This window comes from Pyrgilauda ruficollis, unplaced genomic scaffold (assembly GCF_017590135.1).
Source record: "Pyrgilauda ruficollis isolate IOZ18807 unplaced genomic scaffold, ASM1759013v1 scaffold57, whole genome shotgun sequence".
In the NCBI taxonomy this organism is placed as follows: domain Eukaryota; kingdom Metazoa; phylum Chordata; class Aves; order Passeriformes; family Passeridae; genus Pyrgilauda; species Pyrgilauda ruficollis.
In genome coordinates this window covers 5,319,815-5,342,538 of record NW_024527377.1, presented here as the reverse complement: position 1 = coordinate 5,342,538, position 22,724 = coordinate 5,319,815, and the positions used below count along the sequence as shown (strand labels likewise).

At 45.2% G+C, this 22,724-nt stretch overlaps 1 protein-coding gene across 4 annotated transcripts in view; it reads right to left on the bottom strand.

The window, feature by feature from the left end:
• GRIA1 (glutamate ionotropic receptor AMPA type subunit 1) overlaps positions 1–22,724 on the bottom strand; it is a 118,235-nt gene that overhangs the window by 39,615 nt on the left and 55,896 nt on the right. For 2 of the 4 annotated variants that reach the window (XM_041481901.1, XM_041481902.1), the window contains exons 3-7: positions 21,307–21,546; positions 19,772–19,956; positions 15,292–15,345; positions 3,503–3,664; positions 1,748–1,915 (exon numbers count right to left, since the gene is read on the bottom strand). In XM_041481901.1, the coding sequence (XP_041337835.1) occupies positions 1,748–1,915; positions 3,503–3,664; positions 15,292–15,345; positions 19,772–19,956; positions 21,307–21,546 (809 nt within the window). The remainder of the gene's footprint in view (positions 1–1,747; positions 1,916–3,502; positions 3,665–15,291; positions 15,346–19,771; positions 19,957–21,306; positions 21,547–22,724) is intronic. The other 2 variants (XM_041481903.1, XM_041481904.1) reach the window with 2 other exon arrangements.

Sequence of the window (22,724 nt, the reverse complement as noted above, 5' to 3'; positions counted from 1 at the left end):
CAATTTGGGAGCTTATTCCAGACATTTGAGTAGAAGCAAGTAGAGAAACCTTTTGCTTTTAAAAAGTTTATAAAATTTTAGGCATGAACAAATGGGAGGTGAAGAGAAAGCACACTGTGAACAGCTGTAAGAATTGCCTTAATTGTGAGTCTTTACAGAAAGGATAACTCAAACCTTCAATTTTATCATAAGTTCTTCTATTTCCATCTGCCTCTTTCTTGCTACATTACTAAATACTGGAAGATTATCAAATTCATACTTAGATTTTTTTTGCTAGGAGGCTTCTTGCCCTGCCTGTTTCAGTCTGTTATTTTGATCATCACAACGAAGCTGGTCAAACATTTTTAAAATTATTATTTTTCATCTGTAAAGAAGCAACTTTTGCAAATGGGTCTTTGTGTTCTTCACCCAAAGTCACTCTAGCTGAAAAATTAAGACTTTTGAAATTGTTTTAATGAAGATATAAGGAAACTTCAGAGGATATTTTCCAACAGACACACACAAAAAAATTGTATTTTCTAGCTGTCTAATTTTGATATCTTATTCTCATAAATTCAATAAAGAAAAATGCTGGATGGAGCAGGCTATTGCTCATCAGAAGACTTCCAAGTATTTAATGTTTATTAGGTAACCTATCTCCCTAATGCATCAGGGAGGCTGATTTTATTATAAGGGCTTGGAGAAGCTGTGACAGTGATTTGCCCAAGGTCATGCAGAAAGTCAGTGACAGGCTTGGGAACAAATTGAATCCAAGCAAGAAAATCAAATCAGATGCAAGATTTGGTTTTAAAGGAATTGTTGTTTACAAGTAAGCCAAAACCCAATCAAAACAAAATACTTGAGGAACTTTACGTATTATACAAATGAACTACATAAATGTTTGGGTTTTTTTGCCTTCTTCACAGTTAAGGAAAGAAGATGGGATAAGCTATATTTGGATAACACTGAACTAGCAGTATTTGCAAGGAATCCATCTATTTCTGTCAGGAAAAGAAAGAAAAGTGCTAGAAGTAAATGTCAGTCTTGAAATTTAATGAAATTTTAAAATATTCTACCTTGGTAAGTCTTTGATAAGAGTGAATTATTTTTCTCTCTTGCTGTAAGTTTCACATTGTATTTTTGTTTATCCAAAAATCTAAATTTTATGCAGGAGGAAAAAAAGCAAGACTATCAGATTTGAGGAATAAACTATCTAAATGGCTGCTCTTAAGACTTTTATGAGCCCTCACAGTATGAAACAAGCTTTAATCTGCACTTTGAGAACATTTTGGTGACAGCCAACACATAAGGCAAAATTCACATGCATTCATTAGCAGGCTGGAGCCGAAGCTGAGTTCACAGAGAGTCAAATAATCTGCAGAAAATACGGTCTGAGCAGGTCTGTGTCTTAGGGAGGGGAACATAAAGATAGGGACCCTTGATTTTACGGGATAATATTTCGGCTTCAGCACAACAACCAAAATCAGAACAGTCAAGGACACATCAGATGGTGCCAGGAAAGGCAGTTTGCTGGAGGCACCCCTGAGCTTCTCAGACCTCTCTGCTCCAGAAGGATCAGCTCCTCCTCATCCCAAGGGATTTGTGTCATCAGCTCCTCCCCATCCCAAGGGATTTGTGTCATCAGCTCCTCCTCGTCCCAAGGGATTTGTGCCGGTGCTTCTGCTGCTGCCCGCCCGTCCTCTCCCAGCTCGGGCTGTGCCCAGCGTGCCCCCAGCACCCACAGGCCGCCCCCAGGCTGGTTGCCAACCTGCTGCAGGGCTCTCTGGATGTCGATGCCCTGTCCCCAGGGCACGGCGGGGTTGGCGAGGCAGTCGCCGGCGTTGCCGCGGCGGGAGATGTCGATGCGCTGCCGCCGAAGGTTCTGGAAGGCCTCGGCCATCACCCGCACCCCGTCGTAGGTGAGCGCCGACGTGTACTGGGAACAGAAATGGCACTCAGGGTAACCTTCCAGGTGGCTCGCTCTGTTGTCGTTTGGTTTTTACCTTTTTTTTTAGCTTTTATATGTTCCCTGTGTTCTTAGCACGTGTAGTTCTGCAGCCTATAATGTGAGTGGCTAATTTTCCTGGTAATTTTCCACAGCCTTTCCCCAGGAAAAAAACCAAAATGAATTCCAGAGCTCTAAGCCCCAAGAAGTACAAAGGCCCTGTGCTATCTTGGTTCTTCCTGGAAACCGAGGTTGAGAAAAACTCTTCAAGATACATTTTATGGACAGAGCGCAGCTAATGCCAAAGGAAAGACTCCAAAACAAAACTTGAGCTGAGAAGAAATTACATCACCACTTGTCCTCCTAATTGGTGTTGTTTATCAATTATGTTAATTCCCTAAAACCTATAAAAATTTATGCATCCCTGTGGAGATAGGCTTCTGTGGACATCTTTCTGTAACTACCCCTGAAAGCCTTCAAATAAAAATCCACTCTTATATTACCTCCTTACTAAAAGTATCTCGAGTTTCATTTCCAGCTTAAGAAAAAGGCAACACTCTGTCCTCACCTCCTGTCTGTGAAGTTCAACAGCATCTTGCTCCCTCTAATCTCCACTGCCCTGTTGACTCCTAAAAGTTGGTTTTGGCTTTCACAGCTGGGAAATGAAGGAGAAGCTCCTGATTTCACTCCCTGAAGAAGACTCAGCACTAAAAGTCCTTCACCTGTTACCCAAGCATTTGTGTTTAATCAGAAGCATTGACCTGAACATTTGAGGAGCACATTATACTGTGTAAATGTGAGCTACATGAAATCAAGAAACAAGGGACTTTTTCTGGTCACAGATGGAGACCAGAAAATTCCCTCTCAATTGGCAAAAATTCTCCAAAACATGAGTTTATTCAAGCAGAAATTTGTACAGAAAGCAGTGTAAAACTCTTGCCAAGAACCATTGGTGTTAGCCATCAATGGTAAGAACCATTGGTGTTAACTCTTTTTTCTGTGATCACCTACTGATTTAGTTGTTTTCAACTTTCTTAAACTAATCCCAAAGCTAACATTTCTATGGCAGAGTGTCACAAATGTATTCATTTTAAAATATTAAACAGAAAAAAACAACCTCTCCCTCCACTCACCCCTCAACAGCTCCAGGGCCTTCAGTGTCAGGAATTAAAATACTTTTTCTCTCTGTTGCATGCACTGATTTGAAATTCTCAAAAAGAAGATCTGGAAAGACTTTATTATCACTGGATGTCTCGTAAACAAGTCAAAGGTTAAGGACTTAAAGAGGCTTTTTGTTTTTTATATACTGAACATTATGACATATTTAACTCTTAGCTTGGAGGCGGTGAAAACTGGGAGAGCAAGTGAATACATTAAATTTTGTATTTCTTAGGAGGAAGTAACTGCAGCCTAGTAAAATTCAGATAATATTAAGGCAAATGGAACAGATAATGTCCATAATTATACTGAGAGTTTCTCAAGTGAGGATAAAGAGCCATATGTGATCACAAAGAGGTGAGCATAACTTGAACTGAGCCAGATGGAAACAAATGAGATGTGTTTTTTTATATCACTTGCCTTTGGCCTCTTCCAGTCCACACGTGGATGCTCCCTGGCATCATTGTTCCTCCACTGTTGCATGATCCTGGCAGGAACAGTATCTGTGTAATTCACCAACTGGAAGCCAGTGACATTGGCTCCACTCTCTCTGAATTTGGTCAGGTCAATGTCCATGAATCCCTGGTACAGGAGAGAAACAGGAGAAGCTCATCAGAGGAAGACACATCTAGATAGGAAAGAGGAATCCTGCCTAGGTATGAATATGGCAGACAGCTCAGGAAAAATATCTTCCCTCGGGGAGGAAATGTCCAGCTCAGGAGGGGCACCAAATTCCCCAACCGTGGTATGAACTTGCTTTTCTCATGGTTCTGAGCTGGCCATATCCTGCAGTTACCACCCAGGGAGACAAATAATCATATTAGCAACAGCTCACTTGCAAAAAAGCTAGCAGAGTAATGGAAAAATGTATCCTGAATAATGGATGAAATGAACAAAATTTCTAAAAGATATTAAAAAGTATTTGTCAACCAGCTCTAAATTTTATACAGAATTGTTCACCCAGCCCTAATTTTCATGGACTCAGTAACCACTGGATAGGCTACTTCTTTTCATATCACAGTTTATAGGGAAAAACAAATTCTGAACAATGAACTTCCAGCAGATCAGGAAGGAACTGGCTGGTCAGCTTCTTAAAGGAGTCTCACTATTAGAAAAGCCAGTTTATAGAATTTGCTCATTTGGGAGAAAAGAAGGTGCTTTTCTAGACTTTAAATTACTAATGAAACACATTTCTTTCATTTCCTTGTTGTTCTTGTCCACTTCTGGCTCTCTGCATGTGATGAACACGTGTGCAAATACACATGTGCATTGATCAGGGTGGCACTGCAGAATTAGTCACCCCCTTGAGTCAGAGGTGAAAAATTAATTAGAGACACACTGCAATATGGAGGGAGGGGTGATTTCTTGGCGTCCCAGCTTTGATCCCAGCTCTGCAGCCCTGCTGCTGTGCAGAGCTGCTTGCAGGGCTCCGTGCAGAGGTGCTGGGACAGGGGCTGTGCCCTCCTGCTGTGTGTGGGGCAGGCTGAGCTCGGCTGCTTTTTTCTTTAGGAACACAAGCACAAGAGATGTACTCAGTTATTTGCACGGGCACCATCAGCAGCCTCAGTGCACGAGGGGAGATGGATGGGAGGACTGTGACAGTGCCATCACCTGAGCAGCAGAAGGGCTGGTTGGAGCTCTGCCTTCCCCCTGCCCTGCTGCTGAGGGTTCTCTGCAGGCTCCTCCTCAGCCTGCCCCTGGGTTTCTCTCCTTTGCTTGTTCCCAGACCCACCACCATGGTGTGAGCAAAAAAAGCCAAGTTACATCATTTCCAGGAAAACTCCAATCAGGTTCCAGGTTGAGGGAGGTATTTAGCTGATCTGCTCCCAAAATCAGGTTTGGGCCATTAGATGGGAACTGTTTTGGGCATAGACCTTGCCAGGAAAAGACTAAATTGCCCTCTCACATGAGTGTCAGACTGAGGGAGTCATAAGTGACTCAAAAATGACTTTAAAGACTTTCACATTTTTTCTTCCAGCATTTTGTAGGCAATTTGGCATCCACTTACAAGGCTGAGGATTGAATACTGGTGTAGAGATGCTCTAAATAGATGGCTTGTTTTGCTTCAAAGTACAGTGATTTAGGTTAAAAGAAAAAAAGTGGTATTTTGTGCTTGCATACTCCTCAGAATGCTGGTTAAACCCACATCAATCTTGTTTGTAATTGCTGGCGTAGGGGTTTCAGAAAGCCAGAGCTGTGATTAATGAATAGGAAATGCAGCAGGATAATTGTCCCTGACATCTTAATGCATTTCAGGCCAAGTGGGTTTTGACACGTAGAGCTCCTAAGGTTCAGAAAGAGGGACCTCACAGGTTGCCAACTGGTTATTCATGGCTAGGACCAAATTACACTGACATTTTGCTCCTGGGAGCTACTCAGGGGAAAAAGATCTGTCAAAAGAAACTATCGCAGAGCAACTTGAAGTTCGTGCAAGCAGCTCCTCCTTGGGAGACCTACAAAGGCATGAAGAAAAGTCCAAGTTCACTGCAGAGTATGAGTAAGATGACTGGTGTGTTAACCCCCCTCAAAATGCAGATTTAAATAGGAAAAAAAAAGAGTTATGACAGCAGTGATGAGACAGCAGTGGTTGAAACCACTGTATTTCACTGTTTTCCCCAAACAAAACCATTCTAAAACTGAAGCAAATATTCAACAATATTTATTGGGATTCATTGCATAAAATTGGGATTCATTGCATAAAAATTTAAAATAATCTGAACAGATGACAGGAATTATTTCTTCCTGAACGTTGTATTAATTTTTCCCCACTGACTTTTGACATAATTCAGTTCTTTAAAAAGTGTGGAGACAGAAGATTTTCCAATCATTTAAGGCAGTGGGGACCATAGAGGACATCATTAACCTTGAAGACATCTTTGCATTTTGGCTGCTATCAAGAGCTGAAATAATTGTTTTCACCTGTTATCCCTCCTCCACATGCTCCAGCACAAGGATATTATAGGAATGATCCTAATTATAAAGGAATTTTAATCATCACACTGAAATCTGCTCAGAGCAGGTGTGGGGAACATGAGAGCCAATGAACATGGAAATCCAGGGGTTAAATATTTTAGAAAATAATTCCCAGAGCAGGTGAGTTCTTGCTAGCAAGCATATAAACAAAAAGCCATCAAGAGTTATGCAGACTGGTTTTTGAAAATGCTTCTATTGACAAAGTGGCAGCAGGAATTCAACATGCTTATCTGTCCTTCTGGAATATCAGTCAGTGCTTGTAGAAAACAGGAGAACAAGAGAATTACAATATTTGCAACTAAAGAAATCATCAATCATCTGTCACTTTGTACTAACTATAGAGACATATTGCAAAAAGAAAAAAAAGAGAGAGATATTTTATTTAGTTTTCAACTGGCTGTATATGGGAAACAGAAAATAAACTGTTAAAACTTGGCTAAGAAAAGACTGTAACCCATGACTAAGGGGCAGCAGCTGTGCTTTTGCAGTAATATGTTTAACATCAACCAATTTGGGAAAGAACTAGCCCAGAAATGCTTCCCTCTGTCATCCAACCCAGCACAGCAAGAAGTGAACAATGCTGGAAGGATGCACTCCATGCTGCCCCATGGAGTCATCAAATGGTTTTAAAACTGTTTCTAAAATTTGCCAGGGAATACTGGAAAAAAACCCCACTTTGCAGCCATGTCTGGAGTAAGTTCAAGGAAATGAGCTGAACCCCTGGAATTTGGCTGTGTGTGACTTTCTTCCAGCTCTTGACACTTGAAGCATTTGGGATGTGCCTGTTGGGCATGCAGGGATCAGCCTTCTCCTTCCTGCCCAGCACTGAAATCCCCCAGGGAGGAAGAGGAGGAATATGGGAACTCAGACTGCATCCCCTCTGGAAAAGCAGGCACCCAGAGGCACCCAGAGCAGCAGGGCAGTGCCCAGGGTGGAGGTGCCCCAGGGAGAGGAGCTGTCCCTGGGAACACCAAACCATCCATCAGCCACCCCACGGCAGGCTCAGCTGTCCCTTGGACCCAAACTCACTTCACAAAAGCACCTCAGAAGCAGACCAGAGGATGTGCCTGCCTGCCTTGCACATGCCTGGAAACCACCTGGCTCTCTCCAAATGCCATGGAATGAGCAGGCTGACAATAAACCACACAAATCTGGTCCCTTCACGCTGATGGGCTGAGGCAGCTCCCTCCTCCAGCCTGCTCTGACTCACAGCATCTGCAGCACTCTGCTCCAGCAGCAGCCAGGCTGGCTTCAAAGGAGGGAACTTGCTCTTTAGCCCATACCGTGGGCTCCTCTCTGCATTAATGGACCTCACAGAGCAATTATGCGCAGGGTGTTGCTGTGAGGAAATAATATGGGCAGCTAATACAGACCTTTGTGGCTTCAAATAGAAAACAGTGCTGAGAAGGGGTTTATCCTCCCTGTGCTTTCCTTGATGCATCTGCTCTTTATGCTGTTCTTAAACCGAAAGCACTTTTCAGCCAAAGGTTGTTTTACTGTCCCATTTGCTGCCTTGGTTGCTGGGAGAGGCATCAGCAAGTCACACATTTATATTCCTCTCCACTGCTTGTGGGCTCAATCATCAAAGGAAATGCATAATTCAGGAAGACTGATGACTTGAAATGGGCCTCATGAATCCATCTTGATTAAGTGGTCCACAAAGGATCTGCCTTGAAAAGAAAGTCCCTCCAGAAATGAACCAGCTCCTAGTTTATACCCTGGACACTATGAGGAGCCAGAGCACTGAGTGGGCAGCTGTCAGTGTAGGGAAAACCTCATCCCTTTGTCCATGGCCCTTCTCAAATCTGGAGCTTCACTGACTTCCCTGCATCTCTCCTTTCACCCTCATATTTCACTGCCCCACTGTCCCAAACCTCTGCCTCCTGACGACCCTTGGTGGCACAGCTGCTTGTGGGACACCATCCCAGCCCATGGCAATGCACCCACACCTCCAGATTCTCTTTGTCTTTTGCTGAGCTCACATTAATTGCTGGCCCTTTCCCTGCCTCTTGTGATGCCTTTGAAGCTGCAGAAGCACAGGCTGAGCTCTGGGCAGGCTCAGCAACTCAAAAACCACCCCACAGCCCAGCTGAAAACATCCCTGCCTGTGCTCCAAGCCTCCTCCTTTCCTGGGATAAAGAACATTAGAGAGTCTCCTTGAAGACAGACATGTTCCTGAGAAACAGTGCTGTTTTCTCTCCTCCTGCTGCATCTTCTGAACTCTCCAGATCTCCCCCTGAGACTGGCAAACTCAGCTTTGAATGAGAGGGGAAAACCACCCCTTTCTCTTGAAGTGCCTGGAGAAGCCTTGTTGGCTGAAGCCAACAGAGCCCGCTGATCCCAGGGAGGAGTATTAGGTTTTTTAAGTCTTTTTCTCTCTAGGATGAAGAGACTAGAGTCTGCTTTCTCTTTTCTTTAATAGGTTGCACACTGAAATATTCCTTTTCAAGCCAAAAGCATTTAAGCAGTTCACCCTGAGCTTGGGTGGGTGCCACAGAAACCTGTGGCAGCATTGGGAAACTGGCCCAGCTCCATTTAAATGCATGACTTGCAACGCCAGACTACTTCCTTGTAGATTTTATGATTATAAGAAACTTTGCAAAGCAAAATTTTTGCTTCTGAATGGCTGTAGATCAGCTGAGTGAATACAAAGTGGCTCCTGTCATTCCAAGGTACACCAGTGACTTACTGCAGGGAGCAAGAAATGGAGTGTTTCCAGACAGAGCATCTCTAATACCCCAAATTATCTTCCAGCTTAACTTCTCCAGTGGAGCATCATTCCTCACTCCCATCACTTTGTATTAATGAGGAGGGTATGTCAAAAAAGAGCCCATCTGCTCCAGTCTCCTTCCTTCTGTGCCTTCCAATGGGAGAGGAGTTCTCCTCTGCAGAGTTATTCATGTGTCAAATCCCATTGGGGCAGCAAAACCTGTGAGTCCTCCCTGGGACTCAGGAGTGAATGAAGAAAGGGAAAAGAAAGACAGGAGAAGGGGGCACTATCAGACATCTTCCCAACCCTGCAGCTTGATGAGTGTTTTGTCCTGTCTGTAGTTACAACACAAGCCAAGTGAGGTGAGAATCCAGACTTTAAGCACAAGGGGCTGGAGATGAGCAGCATTTTTTTGTTGGTGCAGCCCTTCAGATTTTTTTTTTTTTTGTGTATTATTTGCCCAATCTTGCAGCTGCAGCATATTGTGGATATAAATGACCATACACATCTTGTCAAAAGGCTCAGCCCAGGCAGGGGAAGGGATGTTCTAGGTGGATGTTTGTGCATTAGAGAGCTTTCAGGGCATAAACTGATTTAAAGGTTTGGGAAATGTGCTGTGCAGTGGCAGATGCCATGAATTCAATCAAAGATATGATTAAGGGATGACCTGATCCCAGTTTACAAGGACTAAAACATCAGTAATGGAATATTTTGTCTAGCAAACAGAAGCATAAATCTGGTTGAGGAAGCTGAAGCTAAGCATGTTCTGACTAGAAAAGAGGACAAATGAAGTCACCATGAGGCAGATACTATGGATTTACACATCACCACTTGCAGCTGAGCTGGGATAATGGATTAGGAGACTTCAAATGGCTGAGGAAACCTGTTAGTTTAACACCATTTTGCTGAAGTTTAAGAAAACACGTGTTTCCTTCCAATAGCTGTAATATAATCTGTCAGTTACTCACCTGATGCTCTGATTTTTTTAGACCACAGTAAATCACTCATGTTTTTGAGCCCTCATTAACTACTGCAAAAATCCTCCCAAGGTTGCTGTTCATATTACCCTGTGTGGGCAAGTTTTGTGTCAAACCAGATAATTTTCTTATACATGAGACACTTGAGTTCAAGCAAAATTTAATTTAGAGCACTGCTGTACTGCTGTGTCTCTTACTATCAGTAATTCAGATGAAATAATGTTATACGGGGTTCTTCTGCTTGATAATTTTTGAGTCAAGACAGAAAAGATGTTTTTAAGTAAAATGCAGAATTTTCACTGATATATTATATTGTCTTTCTCTGCACAGAAAATGAATTTGCCTCATGAGCCTACTTGCACAAACCTCTCAGGAAGCAAAAAGGTCTAACAGGCATAATTTTAGACCCCTAAAAGTAACTTAGGACACTTTTCTCCAATAGAAGAATATAAATTTTGCATCTTGAGATGAGAAGGAGATGCAGATCCTTCTGTAAATTCCACAAAACTGAGTTTCAAATCAGCGAGTGACTCACACCTGAGCATTGCTGCCCTTGTTTGTGCCACCACCAGCCACACTTCAGGGGGCAGGAGACTCAGATAAACAGGGCAGCCTTCAAGCTGATGGGAGACAGAGCTACAACATTTTAGCTCCAGGCAAGCAGGGCATGGAGCCATGGGCACGCTGCCAGTGGCCACACTGTGCTGGGGCAGTGCCACGGGTGTCACTGTGCTGGGGCAGGTACAGACCTTGCTGGGGTACCAAAACCCTCCCCACAGAGCCACAGTCACTGTGCTGGGGCAGGTACAGACCTTGTTTGGGCACCAAAACCCTCCCCACACAGCCCCAGTCACTGTGCTGGGGCAGGTACAGACCTTGCTTTTCACCACCACCCTCCCCACACAGCCCCAGCACGTGCTGCAGGTGTGGCTGTCCTGCCCTGCTTTAGGGGAGCCGCTCTCTGCCTGTGGATGGCAAATTTGGGAGGGTTCCTCTTCCCTCTCTGCACCCAGTGTTGGTCTCACATTGCTGATTCTCAGCCCTGCTGGTGCAGGAGTTCTTCCTCCTGTTTTTCTGGTGCAAAAAAAAAAAAAATCAAAGCTGCCCATCCAACCCAGAGGGGAACTGGATAAACCCAGAACATCTTGTCTGACTCCTGCAGGAGCCACTCTGCTGGCAAAGCTGCTGTGCTGGGGAAATGATGATGCAGAATGATTTTTGCTTTGTTAAAATTTTATATATTTTCTGTACATGTATTTGTAGCTCTGTGGCCTGTTGTATCTGTGGCTAGTTTTCCCAGTACTTTTCCCTAGGCAGAAGGACAAAACACATTCCAAGACCCCAATCCTATATTGGTTCTCTCTGGAAAGCAAGGCTGAAAAACAGCTCTTCAAGACACATTTTCATAAACAAAGTTTAGTTTCCATCTGAAGGGGGAGGACGGTTGAGCTGGGGGAAATTGCATCACCTCCTGTGCTCCTAATTGGTGATTTTTGTCAATTATGCTAATTTGCTAAACTTACAACACTGCATTCACCCCATGGGATGGTGGGCATTTTGTGAACATTTTTCCATATCTTTCTCTGGAGGCCTCCAATAAAGACCAACCTTTATATTAGCTCCTATACTAATATTTTCTCAAAAGTGTGCTGTTTTATTTCTAGGTTCCTTAAGGCATCACTGGTAAGCCCCACCAGCACCACAACTGCCAGCAAAGGGAAACTGCCCATGGCCTAACTCAGTGCTGACACAGGCTGATGTAGAATGGCACAGGAAAAAGTGCTTACCTTCTGTAATCAACACTGTTTTTATTTTTACTTTTCCCTGCTACCCCTGCCATCAGGAATCTCGTACACTTACCTATTCATCTTCCAAAAAAAGAGCCCTTGCTAAAAGAACAACTTGGACTAATGCACCAGGAAATAAAAAAAGAGGCTAAAACACTGGATGTGGCAGCTGTCTTTCATATTTTTCCTTTAAAGACAGGTTACATGAGTGTCCCTTATTTAATGACAAAGATTTTTCTCTGCCCAAGCTGATGCTCTCGCACTCCTGACAGTAGTCAGCTCACATCCATGGCACAGGAAAAACAGATACACAAAGCCAAGGTTATGGGCAAAAAGCCTGAACATCAAAAGAAAGGAATCCCAGAAGTTTCTAAGCTTGTTCCTCTGACAGTATTGACTATATTTTTTTTTCCTCTTTGTGGTTGCTAGAACTGATGATCTCAAAGGCTGAGAACAAAGCTTAGAAAAATGAGACTCACAGAAACAAACACTTTTAAAAGTTGCCAAATCTCTTTGAGTTCCAGAGGGGAAAAGAGAGAGAGAGATATGACTGCAAACTGCCAGTGCACCTGACAAAAACCCAGGTTAGCTCTGGGAAAAGCTCATTGGGGTAACTCTGATGGGTACTGGTTAAAGACCAGGATTTCATCAGTTTGCAAAAGCCATGAAGAGTGCCAAATTTGGCTCGAGGAGAGGGAGGGATGCTCACAGGAACCCTTCCCCTGGCAGGGATCTTACAGTCAGACCTTCATGGGATGGGCAGAGCGGGGGAGACAAGAGAAGTTGTGTCTTTAGCAGCTGTAGCAGCTTCAGAGAACGATGTCTGCCCATGGCCTAGGGTGCAGAATGGTTTCATTTTGTTTGTGAACACAGAAATATTATTGTCTCACCTTGGCAACAGCAATTTCACTGAAAAAGAAAGCTGTTCCTGCTAGGAAATACCAGCTTTCACTTGCTGCTGTCAAATTCTGCTCCGCACTTCACTACAGCTCACCCAGAGCAACTGCTGGGCAAACACACAGCAAGGTTAATGCAAGGCAGTGACTGCTCATGGATTGGCTGTGGTCAGACAGGGAATTCTTCCATTCCAAAATGTGCCTATGGATGACTTTTTTTAGACCTTATTCAGCCTGTGCATTGCCTTGCAAATTCATTTTGCATTCCTGATGGAACACCAGTTTGAAGCTGCTGCAACTGGGCAGTGGTGTGCTGCTGCTTGGATTTTTTGGCTCTGTATAGCTCTGAACAAGCATATAGCTAAAAAAGGGATTTTAAGTGGGGTTATCCGGAAATGTTTCCCAATATTTGCTTTCAATGTATAATTTCCATAACTGTGTCCCCATTTTTCCATGCCCAAGTAGGTCAGGCAAAAGGCAGGTGTTGAAAATTCCTCCCCTTGCTCCAGCTAGTGCTGGAAACTTGGAGGCTACGAACGGGCTGAGGATTCCCTTGACCTGATCTTCACACAGGGTGAGAGTCCTAACTCAGGACTGTCTCAGCCAGCACAGGGCACGAAAAATAACTCATTTGGAAACCCAACACTTCCAGGTTTTAGCTCTTAATTTATTCTCTGAGGAGTCAGTGCTGCAGAAGGAGGCACTCCCCGAAGCAGGGCTGCTCTCCAGGCACGCGGGCGCGCACGAGGCTACGGGAGTGTGTGGGCAACGCACGCCCTGTCATCCCAGGACACGTCTGCAGGGGAAAGTGAGGGGTGTTTCAGGTCTACCACTATGAGTGTGAGTCAGTGGGAATAAATTACAGCACGCTACACCCTCTGAAGGCTCTAATCCAGCCATGAGGTGTCCTCAGAAGAGGGTAAAACCTACTGTGATCTCTCGGATCAGAGCGTTCACACCAGGGTTTAACCTTGCCAGATGCCAGCTTCTGCCAATCTTATAAAATCCCTGGCCATCCCCACCGAGGGAGGCTTGTTGCCCTTCCTTGCTGCCCTGTGGTCTAGAAACATGGGATCTTAGGGCCTTTTTGCCATTCTCCTTGCTAAACCCATCATCCAGTAGCTCTCGTGTGGGTGCAGCATGTTAGAGCTGATTTGGCTTCTGGTGTCTGAACCTGCCCACGTTGCTCTGCCCTGGAAAAGACCTTCTTAACCTTGAGGGGTGCCAGGAATTTTTTTTAAATAGTTTTCCCAGTTGTCTGATTATCCCTTACTCTTTTTTCTTTTTTTAAATATTCCTGTCTCTGACTTTTGGCTCTTGTGTGATGTTGGGTTTTAAGGAGCAGGAAAGACCAAAGGTTGAATTCCTTTCACTCTGCTCCTTCTCCCTGGAATCCAAGCTGCTAGGAAAGCACACCAGAGAATTCTGGTGATCCTGTCAGACACTGTGGGACCCAAAGCCCCCTCCACTGAGCTGCAGTGGAGGCAGAATGTCCCTGCAGAGGACCTGGAGAAATGAAAAGCCGTTTGCTCCAAGTTAATTATTTATAAACCCTGTTGGCTGAGTATGCAACCTCTCTCAGCCAGCTCTGTCCTCTCAGCATTTGTGCAAAGGCTGAGAAAACACATTAAAGATGGGACAAGTATACTTTTCTCTGGGTGAAGGTGAGGGAGAGTAGTATCCTAAGAAATGTCCTTCAAATCTTCTACACCTGAGTGTTAGTTCAGTTCACCTCATGCCTTTCATGCATTTATCCTTATGAAACTGTGCAGAGGGAAGAGGTGATATTGTCATTCAGCCTTCTGTGTGGGTGTACTTAAAATTGCACAGACATGCTCACTCCAGTGACTCCAGCTCACTTTCCTGCTTAACTTTAATGAAGGGACTTTCATAAACATCCAGGATCTGGGATATGGCAAATAATATTTTTTTTTTTTTTAAATTAGCAACTGAAGTTATTGGCTGCTCTGTAGCTTTGCATGTCTCCCCCTGCACAAGGTAACATTTTAATCTCTGTAATTACATGGTAGGCAGCCAGCACAGGGTGCAGGGTCAGTACAGGGCACTGCAGGGTAATGATGTGGCCATTTTTGCCTGGTAAATTACAGAGTTATCTTGGGACTGAGGAAAGGAGAAGGGCAGCAACTGCTTGACTAATTGCTAGTTTAAAGTTTAATTACCCCAGGGCTGACGTGCTGCCTCTGTGCTGAAAGAACAGGTCCAGAGACTGCACATGGCTCAACCCACAGGGACACAGGAGTGCCAGGGGAGCAGCATCAGCCCCAGAGTGCCAGCAGCAGCCCAGCCTCTGCTGTGCATCCTCCTGGATGGATGGACACATTTGGGGAGGAGAGGGTAGGAGCTCTGCTGTGGAAAACCCCCATTTCTCTCTCTTGCCTCTCCCCTAATCTCCCTAGGCAAAGAAATTTTCCATCCTCCTGTGAGAGTTGCTCCAGAAAGATGTCCTGCCACTGCCCAATGCTGCTCTGTCCTCAGGCAGCACCTCCCTGCATCAAAGGGAGAATCCTTTCCTTAAAGAAATCTTTGCATTCAATTCTCTCCCTAGAGCCATGACAGTCAGATTTCATTTAGCACCAAGGGGGGAGTGATGAAATGACTTTGGTCTGCATCTGTCATCCAGCCAAGGTCAAACCACTCCGAAACCCCAGCACACTTGGAGATACCCTGCAGATAATCTTGCTGGCTCAAGAGAGAAAACTCCACAAGAGAAGCACAGCAGAAGACTTTGGTGGTTTTTTTATCTAGAAGGTGGATGATAAAAAGAGTGTACAGATCAGTAACTATAAATATAGTGCTTTACAAAACTGTGAGATAAAGAAAACCCCCACCAATTAGGGTAACTCACCATGTTTGCCAGAATGTAGTGGTATCCATTCCCATTTTTTTCAAGCGATATGATCTGCAAGATAAAAAACAAGAATAATTAGCAGAGATCAACTAAGGAAGAAGAATGTCAGTTATCTGCCCTTTCTCACTCTTATTTTTCCTTGCTGAGACTATTCAGCTGTGAGCAGGAAGACACAGCAAAAGAAAAGTTCCCAATCTTATTAGAGGATGGCCAGAGCTTTCACACGTGATACCTGAGCAGCAAATCTGAAATTAGACAGGACAAGGTCCCAGGAACATTGTACAGGCAGGGAGAGAAAACAGCCAAACCAACCTGCTTCCTACAGGCTTGGGGAGAAAAAAAAAAGCCTTAACAAGATTTGTATTTCAGATACCAAAGGAACAAACGGGGAATTGGAATCCATGTGTCCAGTGAATGCAACTGAAACTTTAGGGAAAACTAGAGAACAATCCTGCACATCCTGCAAGCTCCAGACCCTGCTGCAAACACCTCTCTGGGAGAGATGGCTGGAAGTTTAGGTTATAGGTAAGTTTTTGTGCACCAGTGGAGTTTCAAACTGCATCTCCAGAATGAAGCTGTTTGGGCAAGCCACAGAGGATTCCCCTGCATGTTCATTGAGATAATTTATAGATTCATGTGCATGGTGGCCCAATACATGTGCTTTGCCACTTACTCCTTTGTCCCTAACATAGCAAAGTCAGGTTTTTTTTTTCTTTTATCAACACAATTGCTTACCAATCTGTAACAACTGACTTTTTCTATGTTAGCTGGAAGTTTCCCTTTCTTTTTCCTTTTCTACCTGTTGCAGATTTACCTGTGACTGGGGGGAACAGAGGCACTCATCAGATGGTCTGTGTATTTTTCTCCCTTGATTTAAAAAGAGTACAGAAAGAATACACCTAAAAGTCTCTATTATTCTTCTTGACTCCATTTTTTCATTGAAATTCCTCTCGATTGATTTCCAGCAGCACTGTTAAATTCTTACTAGTTTACTAGAGTCAGATACCATCTGCATTTGAGCCACTCTACAAAAAGAAAGAAGAAAGTGGGAAAAAAAGGCCCAGATGCCCTCAAAGCCTGTACAAACACAAGATTTGCCAGTTTCTGAGAGAACTCTGCTGTTTCCATTAGGTTTCTTGGCTGGCAAGACTACCTCTTGCTTCCATTGTCATATGAATTGATTCTGAATTGCTGCCTGCACTGCCAACAGGCACAGGCAAAATCTGCACAAACTGCAGTGAGGACAGAAAGATCCTCACAGCCAGAATGATCCCAAAACCACTGCTGTGTCAGACTCAACCAGAAATCAGTCTACCCAGACTTGTCTCTGGTGCCGGGCTGGCAGCAGGTACTTGAGAAGTGTCAGATGAGGGCAGACACTGATCCTCCCCATGGGACAGCACTCCCAGATTATCATGAGCAGTCATTTAGGGATTTCCAAATGGATAATAAATGAGCTGACAGTTGCTCTGTGCAACTGGTTCATCTGCCTTAGCCCTTCTCTGATGAAGTGCTCTTGTATGCATAATAAAACTCATCTGGTTCTCAGCATTAACGTGGGGGTGGCAATTAACTCCAATGAAGGCTTCATTTAGAAGCAGTTCCTTACACAGCTAATGCCAGCTCCACCAGCTTCCCTGCACAGGATCCCTCAGTGTGGCTTCTGCTGAGGTGCCTGGAGCTCTCAGAAAAATCCACTGTCTACCTAAAGCTATGAAGATATACACCTCATTATGGGTGGTTTTCTGAGTATCTTCCACTGCCTGATCTAAGAAGCAAAACCAGACCAAACTTGTCCCTTTCCATCCATCAGCTGAGACTGACCTTTGCAGTAAGTCCCAGACCTTGCAGGAGGAAGGAGAATCTCTGGTGCACTGGGATGTCTAAGAATTATGATCCAATTCCCCTTTTCTCCAGCGTCAACAATAGCTGGCATTGGCTCCTTCAGCCCCAGCTCTCCTTTGTTATTTTATGAGGTGTCAGAGCCGATGAACCGGAGAGCACTGCCATCCAGATCTCCCTGAGCTGTTAATCTTACAGCCCATCCACCTGAATTATGAAGCTCGTTTCCTGTGTTTTACACAGTTATTTGTGATCTTAATTTATTTTAAAATGCTTGCTCAGTCCTAATGTGTCCGGACAGCAGTAGCAAGCTGAGGTTATAATAGCATTTATCACTCCTCCTGACTGTGGTGAGAGGCTGTGCTGGGCTGCATGCTGATTGCTCACTTGGGCCACCTAGGTTTCATTACCCACTTCTTAATGGGTGAGTTTGACATCTATTAGAGAGAAATCCTCTCAGAGTGAAACACTGGCAGAGGAGAAATTCCAGTTACTCATTTTAATGAGAGACAAGGAAGAAACAATAGAGGGCTTTGATGGAACACAACCCACCGAGTACTTATCCCATTAAGGCTACAAGCACAACCCCAAGGCAACCTGCCCTGATCCAAGGCCTGGCTCACAAATGACAGGTACCTTGGCAAAGACAAATCAAACCCTTGAGACACGACACAGAGAAATCTCCCAGAGAGAAACCAGGTCATTTTTAACAGAGAGCACTGGCTTCTCCACAGCTGAGGGCTGTCTTGCTGGAGTCACTGGTGTTATTTGTGTTTTGTGTATGGAGGAAAAATGAAAAGCAGCAGTGTGGGTGTGAGAGGCACAGGAGCTGGACAGCCATCCCCAGCTCTCCTGCTCACCACGGAGCACAAATCACAAATCCACTGCCACTGAGAGACAGAGACAGGCTTGTCAGGGAAGAAGATAAATGAATTGAAATGTCCCCGAGAGGCTGAGGGAGGTTTTGGAATACCTCAGACAGTCAGAGGGACAGGGCAAACAGCACAGTGACATTCCCACAGAGGCTGCTGCTGTGGTGAGCTGAGAGACCAGCCAGCAGCCCAAGTTAGAGCCCAAGTTACAGTCCCAGCTGAATTTCACATGATAATGAGCTGAACACTATCTTTGAATCCCTCCAGTATCTGTATACTGTGAAAAACCTGGCATCACTTTCTCACAGTGGGACAACTACCTCTGCTCTCAGAAATCCTGGTGGAATTGGAACAAAAAGGTCAAAAAGGATGAAAATGGACTGCACACATCTGAAAAAGTTGTTCACAGCCCCATCCTTCACTGGAGTGTTACCTCCCAGGCACAGATGTCTGCTGGAATTGCTCTGTAATTTTTGTAGTAAAACACAGCTTTGTACATCTTCTCCCTGGGAACTGATATTTTTTATAGCATTGCAAAATAAATAATCACAGTATCTGGATTTTTAGTGCCCTTACAAATATCTTTTCCTATATCTAGGTTTAACACTTGCTCCAGTTATGTGAAGAACTTTGAAAGAAAGCCTTATTTTCCTGCTCATATCAAGAAGACTAGGTAATACTTTACTACACAACTTAACATTCTTTTTGACAAACCAGGCTTAAAAGCCTGACACTATTAATCCTAAAAATTTGATATACTCTAAAGAAAAGTCAAATTCACTGCCTAGATCTTGTCCAAAATGTTGTTCAGCTGCAGTAGTTCCATAGCCAGAGAGAAGATTTTACCCTCTGGAATAATCTGTTTTCTCTTTCATGAATGTGACCTTTGCTTTGAGGTTACAACCTGCTCTCTTCTTTGTTATTCTACATAACAGAGGAGCACCCAGAGACATCCAGCAAGGATGGATTGTGCTCATCACTGAGCTGTGCATCTGGTGAAAGTCAGTCCCTGTCCCCTACAGGGAGCAGCTGAAGTGTGAGACGGAGATGATAGGTACCTTAGATAGGGAGACCTGTGAAGCACGAGGTAAAGTGAGCTGATTATGATGAATAAAGCAGTGGAAATTGCCCTTTCCAAATCCTTACAGTGGTGGAAGGGTTGTAGGTGTGAGTGGGACAGGTCTTGTGGCTGGAGTTGGAGTATGGACTCAACACGCCCCTGGCTTGTATTTGTCTCCTCTCCACAGAAATCCATATTCAGGACAGATGTACCATAATCCTTCTGGTCCTGCTGGCACAGGTGTGAGAATTTGGTGCAGCACATGGAGGCTGGAGGACCAGGAATCTGGCAGTGCCAATCCACACCTCCACCTTAACTCAAAACCTGGAGAAAGACTCAGCAGAATCAGGAGGTGCCACATCTTGTGCATGCTGCTTGGAGGAATTAGCACAAAGCAAACTCACCAGGGGGCAAGGGGGTGTCAAGGGCTCAGCAAAGGAGTCAGACAGGGAGGGAGCATGGAGCAGTGGAGCTCACTCAGCACGAATTCATGAGAGCTTGTACTGTTCCTGCAGCTTTACTGTTTCCCCAGTAACCCAACAGAGAAATGCCTGTGAGCCCAGCAGCTGCAAGGCACACACCCCAGTTCCAATGAGAGCCTCAAGGAGACAAGGATCAGGCAAGAATGGGGAGAACTTCTCCAGGGAGAAACAACTCTTCCCTGCATGCAAGAGCCCTCCCAGAAGGCTCACACCAGCACAACCTTGTTAAGGATGATGTTCAGCCTCTCAGACTCGCAGTCCACCACCACCAGCCTTTCCTTCTTCTTCTCCAGCTCCTGGAAGAGCATCCGGTATCCCTCCTCTGTTGTGGTGAGGATGTTGACAGCTGTCACCTGCCAGTTCTTCTCAGCTGCAGTGTCCAGCACTTTCTGCAGGACTGACAACCCTAGGGTGGGGAGAGAAGGGGGAGAGCCAGGTTTTAGTTGTGCAATGGCATCTTTCCATCCTCCTGGCAGCCTGTGTAGCCGCCTCAAGCCAGGCTGAAGACAGAGTCATGAGAGTGCAGCAGAACTGCAGAGAGCAGCTAACAGTCTAGATCTGGCCCAACCCCATCTGGGCTAGAATTAATGACTCCTGCTTTTTCTGACCTGGAACAGATGATTCCAGGTCTGATTTTCCTTTGTAATTGGCAGATCAGTCTCGTTGATCAGGTCCTGCTGTGGGATTCAGATAAGAACTCTAATCCCCATCTTCCTGTTCCCCAAATAACTTGATTTCTCTCAGCCATAGTTTCCTTTTCATCTTTGATCTGCTTAGGCTGTGTGCTCCTAGGGTTAGGGACACCCTCATCAATCACAGCACACTGTCACACTCAGCATGCTTCTCTCTCAGCAGCATTTCATCAGGAGACCATTACTTTTAGAATTATGTTGCTTAAATTACATGCACAGCTTTCTAGAGGAGATGCACATAGCAATTCTCTGCAATCATGCTGGACAACCCTAAACAGCCCTGTGCTTTTGGAATATTCTGTGTGCCCATGCCTCATGACAATAGAAAGCAGGTGGGATGCTTTCATAGTTTCTCCTTGTCTCTAAAGCCCATCCTGTCCCTTCAGGGGATAATTAAAACTTCCAGGACAGAGATGTGAATCACCTTACCTCTGCCCTATCCTCCACAAATCTGCTTTGCTTGCAGCCTCCAAGCCTGGAGCTTTAAAGGCATTTGAGAGCCGGGAAAACTGAATCATGTAGCAATGAGCTTTCTAGCCCTTTTTTGGTTTGTGGTTTAGAAAGTTAGGTAACATCTTCCATTACCCCACACAGGGTTTTTGTTCTTTTACCTAGAAAACTGACATGCACCAACATTGGGAATTTGGAATTTTCCAAGCTCCAGAAGCACACATCTCACACCTGGCTGCGGGCTTAGGAGAGATCTGAGCAAGTGTCCCTTCGTGTTTCTAAACTCAGGACTCAGTGCCCTTGAGTTTGACAGCCCAGTTCAATATGGGACCTATTGAATAGAAACAATTTCTCCATTTTGAATTCCAAACCATTTGCACATCGAGTATTTCCCTTGGGCTTGGATCTGACCCCATGAACACACACACACACCCTGGGCCAGGCTGATGCTTCTTTTAGATCAATGCTCACCTCCAGCAGAAAGTAAAATTTAGAAGAAAAACAAACAGGGCAGTCATAGGCTGACCCAGACCCACAACTTTTGTAGGTAAAGACTCCTTGTAGACCACTGTCTTTAACTGCCTGGTAACCCCTCCCAGAGAGCTGCGACTCACCCCGGTCAGCGTCGTAAATGTACACAAACTTCTGCCAGCTGTAGTGCTCGATGACGCTGATGAGGGCATCCTGCAGCTCGGGGCGCAGCTGGAGCACGAACTGGTTGGAGGTTTCCACGGGGAAGCTCGGGGTTATGAAGCAGACGTGGAGGGCCCCGCAGAAAGACGTGAGCATGTTGACGGTCCTCCTCTCATAAAACCCAAAGATGGCATAGACGCCCTTGGAGAACTGTGAGCAGACTGCAGGAGCAGAGGGGAAGGTGGTGAGGGCAGAAAATCGAGGAGGTTTCTCAGCAATGTCAGCAAAATAAACCTTTTCCCCAAGATAAGCTGCAAGGTCTCTCTGGACTGGGTAATTTTCCCCCAGGTGGATGGGTGAAAGCAACCTGTGAAGAACAGGGCTTGCAGCCATGGAGTGCCCTGCCCTTCATCTCCACAGACCTGCTTTACTTTTGATAGGAAGAAATTACTCAAAAGAATGAAATCAGTGTCCCCAGGGCTCTGCTGAAGATTTTTCTGCTTCTGGAGTAAAATGAGTTATCTGAACATGGGAACCCCTTGGCAGAAAGAGGATACTGGAGCCTTGGATGCATTTAGGGAGCAGAAGGAAAGCCTTTGCACAGCAGTACAGCCCTTTGTGGCCAACAACTCCAGAGGGAAGCCATGGTTTTGACCTCAGCAGCTGAGGAAACCACTCTGAGAGAGCATTTCAGCAAAGGTTCACCAAGGTACAACACAGCCACAGCACAGCTCCAGGGGGATCTGTCCTGGGGCATGAGCTGCTGGATCTGAGTCAGAGCCTCTGACACTGGGAGCGAGTTGGTACTTGGGAACACAACTTTTTGGCAATTTCTGGTTTCCTCACAAAGCCATGGAGACAGGGCTGTGAGCCCAGGGAGGTATCAGCAGTGTCCTGGGAGGGCTCCACCAGGAGGGCTCGCTGGGCTCCCTGGCAGGTGTCTGTCTGTCCTGTCAGCCCCTGTGCTGTGCAGGGAGGGCTCCCTGGGGTTGGAGCCCTTCTCTGCAGAGCACCTAATGAGCTCATGGGAGCTGCTGGGAAAATGCCTGAGGATCTCAGCGAGACAGAGAGAGTTCACACTTTGGGTTGTAAAACTTAGCCCCTGAGACAGTCAGACTCATTCAATATCACCCCTGTTTATGGCACATCCCAAGTTACCATCAATAAATCTCCAAGCTGGAGGTGGTGGCAGTGACAGCACTTTTCCTGTGTCAGAACTCTTGGCACCAGTGTTTCCTCCTCTTGTCACTCTGACTCTGAAGACCTTTGGCTGTGACATTTATACTGACTCAACACTTCACACATCACTCGCCCGCTCTCCCAGAGCGAGTGTGGCTGCGGAGTTGGATGTGACATTCTGGGGTCCCCTGGCAAGAGCTCTGCACTGCTTGGGAATCCC